Source organism: Elaeis guineensis, chromosome 10 (genome assembly GCF_000442705.2).
Source record: "Elaeis guineensis isolate ETL-2024a chromosome 10, EG11, whole genome shotgun sequence".
Taxonomy (NCBI): Eukaryota; Viridiplantae; Streptophyta; class Magnoliopsida; order Arecales; family Arecaceae; genus Elaeis; species Elaeis guineensis.
In genome coordinates, this window is record NC_026002.2 from 321,407 (window position 1) to 329,953 (window position 8,547).

Here is an 8,547-nt window from a genome sequence, read left to right on the forward strand (position 1 = left end):
TAATGGAGTTATAGGGTTATAGGGATTTCCTATGATGGAATCAAAAGAAAGTAAATAATATAGGAAGAAAGAAAGAAAAGAGGAGTGATATTGTAGTGATAGCCAGTTCTGTTGTAGAAACTACGAATAAGAAAATTTGAAATTTAAAATTTATAGAAAATTTTAGAATTATTTTGGAATTATGATCATAGCTTTAATTGGATTTGTTTGTTATTTACTTATTTTGGGTTAATTAGGTCTCAAAGAATCCTAATAAAATGATCTAGCACAAATTTGGTTGATATGTGCATGGTAAGTAACATTTATGACTTATAATATGATCTGAGTTAATTATATAAGTTGTTATCCTGATTTCAAATAAATAAATAGAAAAATTTGTGAGTATATGAGATCTGATTTATTGTATATTTCTGTTAATTAACTGTATGATCGTATCATCATCATAAATCAAGCACGCAGACCTATGTTACTGAACAATTAATTGCAATAATTCGACGTGAGATTATAAAAAAAAAAGAAGTTTAGATATACATGATGTGGACTGCTGGTCATGGACTGAATCGTAATATCTTGGATTGCAGTCATGGACCAAATCATGACACTCTGGTTTGCCATTATAGACTAAAACACAGATATCTTGGTTTACCACTGCAGGCCAAAGAGCAGATATCTTGATTCACTACCTTCAGTCGAAGCACGGATATTCTGATTTGTCACACTATGGACCAAAGTACGTACAGTTATTATAAATTGTCACCATGGATCGAAATATGATTTATGGTTTGTCAATCACAGATCGAAGCATGACAATGATTATTAATATTCCAAACTAAAAGACAATGATTGATTTAAAAAATGTTAATAAAATATAAATGATAAGTCGTATAAATATACATATGATATTTATGATAGATTTGTGATAATATATAATTCGTGATATATATATTTATATAACTATTGAGTTATAATGTATATCTGATATAAAATATTATGACTTATAATTTTTCATTGATAATTAATCATTCATTATTTTTGAATTGTATTATTATATTGGTGTATATGTGATGAAATTCTTACTGGACTGTAAAGCTCACAACCCCTTCTTTTTTTCTTTTTCAGAGTTACAAGATGTTCATAATTTGCTATGGTTTGGGTTCATGGATGAATAGATGAATAGATAAAGGTCGTTGATACCTAATCGGATGACTAAAGAAATTAAATTTATAATTATGTAATTTTTTCTAATTGTTATGAAATCAGACCATTATAATTTATGGATATTAAGGTTGTATTGGATCTTAAGGCCTTACATAATCTCTAGGACATCACTTTAAAGTTCATGCAGCCATACTGCATGGCCAAACCAGATGTTGGGGGCATGACATATGAAACAACACAATCCCTATCCAGAGCAACTAGGAGTTTCAAGGTATGAAACCCTAATGAAAAGCTCCAAAAACATGTGAACTTGGAGACAATAAGAGATATCTCGTTCGCATTAAATTGTGAATACGAAGATAAGGACTTTGTATGAGTTTTATATAGTGTAAGTCTTATACATTGTTACTAGATAGATACATCTAAGACGTAGAAGGAGGTTCACCATGGCCTATATATCACCCAAGCAAATCAAGTATCTGCAATAGCTGTGCTTATCTCCTTTTATCTAATGAGATATTGAATGTCGGTGCCTCTTGAGCTTCCCCACCTCTCATCAATGGAATCCCTCAAAGCACCCCCTTTTTGCCATGCTATATTCTGTGGACAAGTTTCCCAACCATCAATGGGTCCACAACTACGCCTTGGCCCATCTATATATATATTATTCTATGCAGTTTAAAGTCACCACACCGGGAGGAGAAAATTCGTGCCGATAGACACAATCAAAACCGCATATGTCATTGTCCCACATCGACTAGGCTAATCCATGTCCCAACGGCCATTGTCGCCTAGAGATGCCATACGGACAAAGGGCGGAAAAAGAGACAAGAAAGGAAATACCGCTCCATCGGGCATCGCAGCAGGCAGATCGGTTGGTTGATGGGTTTCTCCGTATGAATGGCTAATCTTGATATAATCCGCATTTAGCAACATCTTCAAGCAACGAATGCAAGAATCTTGTGGAAGAAATCTGAACCATTGGGCCATAAAACCTATTTTGATCCATCTGACGACAGCGAGCGATCCATTTCACGATAGTGGGACCATCCTCTTTGACTTGATATCCTTTTGTTGTATCATTTTTTTTTTTTTTTTAAGTTGAGGTTGGCAGATACTTTGTCCTACTCGTGACCAAAAATTCTTCCCTCCCCTCAGGGAGGGGGGAGGGGAACGCCTGTCTCTCCCCTGGGGAAGAGGATTCTCCCTCTCCCCAGGGGAGGGGAGAGGGACGGGAGAGTGGATAGAGACCGATATATGTATTGGCAGTGCACCATCGATATTGGTGGGAGATCGAGCTCGGCATGGCACACCGGAAAGGTTAGTGGAGTGGAGTTGATGCCTGTTGATCAGGCCAAATGAGCTCTCCAAGTTTAAACTTCTTATGAATTCCTTCTAACGTTATAATTCCAAGAATCAATATTGCACAATATATATATATATCAAGTATTCTCGTTCATTTTATCATTTCATACTCCTACACCATTAAATTCATATTAAGAAATGTATTGCTTCTATATATCAGAAAAACCCAACCTTCGAGGAGATCCTGTTAGTCCTGGCAACAGAATTCTCAGGGGACCTGATGAGGAAACCACTGTTAAGCGTCCAGCAACACCCTTGCCCGTTCCTGAAGTGAAACCTGGAGTGAAATCTGGAGCGCATAAGGCGCCCAAGTTAGATGGAAGCTCCACTGAAACAGAGGAGCTTCATATTGTCGACGAGTCAGATGGACGTCGATGGATAATTCAAGACAAGACAGTAATCGATCTACTCAGAAGCTACAAGTCTGCCTCTGATGAGAAGACGAAGGATGATATAGTAAAACGTCTTCAGGTGAGACAGAATTGATTGTTTACATGTTCAGTCTGTAAGACATTTCCCATTCCTCCTTTTCTTTGTACTTTTTTAGAAATTCATTTTTCTATTTATTTATTTTAATTTGTGCGACTCACTTGCAGTCATATGTTGCTTCGCTGAGCAAAAAGAGTAACGCATGCCAAGCATCCAAGAACAGTTCAGACAAGGGTTCAAGCCATCAGTCTCCCATGTCAAATGCTGCATCTTTGTCAAAGATTATTGAGAAAATCCTGAATTTGAAAGTCGACGAATGTCCTCAGGTGACAAAAAAAAAAAGAAAAATTACTGTGATTTGTTGCATTGTTTATAAGACATTCTGCATTCCTTGATCTTAAAAAACAGAAAACAAATCATATTTTTTTTATTTTATTATATATATATATATATATATATATATATTTTTTTTTTTTTTTTTTTTAATTTTGGAAGGTTTTTATGTCGAGCACCAAGATTCAGGCCAGCCAATCAGATAAGCAACTCCAACTCTCAAAGAATGCAGGCACAAAAGGTGATTTAGATGGGAATCGCATGGATGTGGATAAGAATTCAAGCCCTCAGCGGTCCATGCCAAGGTCTGTGCATTTGCCACGAGACGGTATATGACTGAACGAATAAACCTTTCGATAACCTTAAGGCTTTTAAGGCCAGGTATGATCAAGGCTCTTAACCCTTGTTCTCATATGTTTTTCTAGCTAATGATGACATGTTTCCTGGAACTAGTAGTGGCGATTTTTTCCTGGGGGGGCAAGAGATGGTCCCCTGCTTCATTTTTGGTGCTAACCTCTGTGACTGTTTGCCTCTTGATGCAGGGTCATATGAACCAACCACTGACTGAAGTCAAGGGAAGGTTAATTAAGAGTCTTTGGAGTCATTTAATGTGTTGGTTAGACTTTCTTAGTAAGTTGTATCTTCGAAATGTAGAATGTGCCTCCTGTTTATTTTGTCTTGAATCATAAATAAAGTTCTTCTGACAAGTTAGCTGATGCTTTGAGCCATAAATACAGCTTGTTAAGTACCACTCTTTCTTATGAGTTTATTGGCTTTAATCTCTTACTGGAACACCATGCAGCTCATCCTTCCTTCTCTGAAGTTTTGAAAGAGTTGAATGATGGGAAAAATGGTGATTATATGCTCATGAATGGCTATCTTTTCGTGGGAAATCAATTTTGCGTACCGGAAGGTTCACTAAGTCTATTAAGTTTTTTTTTTTTTTTGGAAGAAGCTTGGGGAAGAATGTTTCTTTCTCGTAATTTATTAAATTAGATTTACAAACAACAAGATACAGAGGAGAGGATAATAGGTGGAAGAAAATCAGGGATGATTACATGGACCGAAATTACATAGGGAGTGAAGACAACAAGTCGGAGCCCACCTTATGGCTATCAAAGGAGCTGTCTCAGCAAAGATTACCCCACATTGAGAAGGAATGGAGTGCCCTGAACTGCACAGAGGAGGCAGAGGTCTTCCTTTGAGAAAAAATCCGACCGCTCCTTTCATGCCAAATGTGCGAGCCATAAAAAGCTGATCACATCTTCTTTTTTTTTTTTTGGGGTTACAAATATATATATATATATATATATATATATATATTTTCCTCCATGAGGTCCAAAAGCTCAAAAGATTAAGAGGCAAGCTCCTAGCACTGAGACAAGATAGGATGGGACCCCACACTGCTCTAACTAAAGGGCATCCGATGAAGAGGTAGGAAACAAACTCCAAGCGACAACCACACAACAGGCAACCAGAGCTAATCCTCCATCCTCTCTTTGCCAAGTTCTCCCTTGTATGGAGCTTATTCTTCAGGGCCAACCATATAAAAGTCTTAACCTTATCAGGCACAAGAGCCATCCAGATGATTCTGTAGAAAGTCCCACCCCAGTTGATAAATCAGTAGTAGGAGCCCACACTGAAAGTACCATCACTACAAGGCTTCCATACTGGCACATTAGGATTGGTGGAAGGACGGACCAAGGAAAGAAGATCCTGGAGTTGGTCTAGTTGAGCAGACTCAGCAAGAGACGGGTCCATGGACTCTAATGCTCTACGTTTCCAACATGAGGCTGTTAATAAATTAATATAAAAAATAATCAAGGCTTGAGGCGCGTATTCTACACTTTTCTCGGACAATAAAAGAATAATTGTAATTCCAATATAGCATTTGATTGTACTGTCCTTTTTTGAATAATTTGAGATCTCAGTCCAAGCCAATTCAGCATGCAGAGCCTAAGAGTAGGATGGACATGCTAATATGCTATCAGCCTGTGAGTAGTTTTCATTTGCCCATGATTTCAAAGCCTTTTTTTTTTATTATTCTTGACTGCAGTTCTCATCCACAAAAGAGAAGGTAATCTCAGGATTCCTGCAGTCAGAATTCAGTATGTCTCATGATCTCTAACTCAATTCTTATTTTATCCACTCATTTGTTCATTCATTTGTTTGTCCATTCATTTGTTCGTTTATTCTTAAAGATTGGATCTGTAAACAGGGCAAACAGAGAAAAAAATTATCTTCTCATTTCTCTGAATTGAAAAAACTGATAAAAGGGTTCATATGTACAGATGGGGAAAAAATGATCTTAAATTCAAAAACAAAAGAAGACACCTGACAAAATGCCAGCTGGAAAACATATATAACAAACCAGCTGGATAACAGCTTTGGCCCAATTGGATAACAACTTTTGGCCCAGCTGGATAATAGCTTTGGCCCAACTGGATAACAGCTAACACATCTTCATCCCTCCCTCAAGCTGGAGACTGGTGAAGATCAACCAGACCCAGCTTGGACAAAATGAATGTAAAGGCAGCAGCAGATAAAGACTTAGTGAATACATCTGCCAATTGAAGATGAGATGGAGTGTGAATAGTTTGAAGAAACCCACTGTTTATATGATCCCGAACAATATGACAATCTATGTCAATATGTTTTGTACGTTCATGGAATGTTGGGTTGTTACTGATGTGAATGGCAGCTTGATTGTCGTAATGTAATGGAATGTGAGTGTGGAGGAAAATCTAAAAATCTTGAAGAAGAAATGAAATCCACTTGATCTCACAAGTTGTGCCAACCATTCTTCTGTATTCTGCCTCGGTTGAAGAATGACTTATGATCATTTGTTTCTTTGATTTCCACGAGATAAGAGTAGAGCCCAAAAAAATGCAAAATCTCATGATTGATCTGCGGCTTGTTGGACATGCTGTCCAGTCAGCATCGCAATAAGCTTGGAGCTCGAAGGATGATGCTGCTGGACAAAACAACCCCTTGGAAGGACATCCTCGTAAATATTTGAGAACTTGAACAACAGCTTGCCAATGAGGAATCCTTGGTGATTGAAGGAATTGACTGAGTTGTTGAACAGAGTACGTAATATCTGGTCTAGTCAGACTTAAGTATAACATTTTTTCAACAACTTTTCGATACTTTTTTGAGTCCAGCATTAAATCTCCCATATCCGGTGACAAACGAAGAGCTTTTGCCATAGAAAAAGGGACAGGTTTAGCATTAGAAAGCCCAACGTCTTGCAGCATGTCAAGTATGTACTTATGTTGGCTGATAAATAAATCTTCTGATAATCGAGCAAGCTCAATACCCATGAAGTATTTAGCATATCCCATGTCTTTAATGGTGAACTCCACATCAAGAAACTTCTTAGTGGAGAGAATGCAATGCTCATTCGTACCAGTGATGAGGACGTCATCAACATAAATAAGAAGAGCTTGAAAATCATCTCCAGAGGATTTGATGAATAGACAATGATCAGAAGATGACTGAGTGAAATCAAACTCTTTGAGTTTGCTTGTAAACTGTTTGTTCTATTGACGTCTTGTTTGTTTCAACCCATAAAGAGATTTAATAAGCTTACACACTTGGCCATTGCATGTCTTTGTATTACCCTCTGGTGGTATCATATAAAGATCTTCGTCAATGAAATCATAAAGGTATGCATTGTTGATATCAATCTGATGAATGGACCATTGTTTAGCTGAAGCAATGGCGAGAAAGATACGCACCGTAACTATTTTTGCAACTGGTGAAAAACTGTCCACATAATCAATTCCTTCAATCTGATTATAGTCCTTGGCTACCAGTCAAGCTTTGAATCTATCCACTATGCCGCCAGCTTGTACTTTATACGATATACCCACTTCGAAGCTATGGGTCTTTTTTCTGCTGGAAGTTCTATCAACTGCCATGTATTATTGCGCTCGAGAGCATCCAATTCTTGATTCATGGCTTGAACCCACTGGATATCATCCTTAGCTTGATGATAAGAAGATGGTTCCTTGACACTAGATACATTAGTAATAAAAGCAAGATAATCATGATTAAAGGTAGGAGCAGAAATGAATTAGTTATAGGAAAAAGATGTACCTGCAGAACCATCTTGATTAGGAGGTAAAGCTATTGGCAAAGAATTGTCATGTGTAATTTGTGCTACAAAATCTTGTAGCCAAGCTGGTTTTGAGATAGTCCTAGTACTTCTACGAAGAGGTGCAACAGGAGGTGCAATAGGTGGTGTAGGACATGCCTCTTGATGAGATGATGGGGGTGGATACTCAACTGGGATATTGAAAATAGGGATAGAAAAATCATTTTGTCCAGTGATAGGTATGATGGGTATAAGAATTGTGGATGAAGGAGATTGACTAGATGATGAAATGAAAGTCTCACTTTTATAAGAAAAAATGGACTCGTGAAAGACTACATCTCTTGACACAAACACTGAGTGTGAATTGATATTATAGACTTTATATGCTTTGTGTGCATATGCATATCCAAGAAATAGACATTTTGTAGCTTGTGGTTCAATTTTTTTTTTGTGTGGCTTAGTATTAGTGGCAAAATATAAACAACCAAAAACTCTAAAGTGTCGATAATCTGATAATTTGTGATACAAAACTTCGAAAGGTATTTTTCAATTTAAAACTATGATAGGTAATCCATTTATTAAGTAGACAGTTGTAAGTATAGTCTCACCCCAAAATTGTTTAGGAAGATGGGAGTGAAATAAGAGTGCTCAAGCTACCTGCAACATATGCTTGTGCTTTCTCTCAACTACCCCATTTTGTTGAGGTGTATGAGGATAAGATTTTTGGTGAAGGATCCCTCGATCTTGGAACATAGATTGGCAAGAGGCATTAATGAATTTCGAGCCATTATCCATGCGAATGAATTGCACTCATTTTTGGAATTGTGTTTCTGTTAAATTCGAAAACATAGTGAGGCGAGATAGAGTTTGGGTTTTATCTCTCATTAGGTAAGCCCAAGTTGTTCTACTAAAGTCATCTACAATGGTTAAAACAAATCTTGCTCCAGTGATTGTATGAATATGATATGGGCCCCATAAGCCTACATGTATCAATTCAAACACAGTTTTACTAAAAATTATACTAATTGAAAAAGGTAAATGCTGCTGTTTTGACAAAGGATAAACTTCACAAGGTAAAGAATCTATAATAGAGATATTGATATTTAGAATTTTGAGCAATGTAGACTTGGATACATGACCTAAACGTTCATGCCATAGAGTAC

The 8,547-nt window shown here is 37.1% G+C and overlaps 1 protein-coding gene across 4 annotated transcripts; it reads left to right on the plus strand.

The window, feature by feature from the left end:
- The first annotated feature begins 2,269 nt into the window (after positions 1 to 2,269).
- Positions 2,270 to 4,001, plus strand: LOC105037653 (uncharacterized). Of its 4 annotated transcripts, none has more exons than XR_012135028.1 (5): positions 2,270 to 2,478; positions 2,684 to 2,994; positions 3,120 to 3,278; positions 3,518 to 3,666; positions 3,828 to 4,001. XR_012135028.1 is itself a non-coding variant. In XM_010913294.3 (5 exons), the coding sequence occupies exons 1-4, from the start codon at positions 2,463 to 2,465 to the stop codon at positions 3,619 to 3,621; spliced, it is 660 nt and encodes a 219-aa protein (XP_010911596.2). In that variant the 5' UTR covers positions 2,270 to 2,462; the 3' UTR covers positions 3,622 to 3,666; positions 3,828 to 4,001. The 4 variants fall into 4 exon arrangements, 3 of the variants coding, with proteins under 3 accessions (XP_010911596.2, XP_010911597.2, XP_073101051.1); XM_010913294.3 differs by having other exon boundaries at positions 3,448 to 3,666; XM_010913295.4 differs by having other exon boundaries at positions 3,469 to 3,666.
- The last annotated feature ends 4,546 nt before the right edge of the window (positions 4,002 to 8,547 follow it).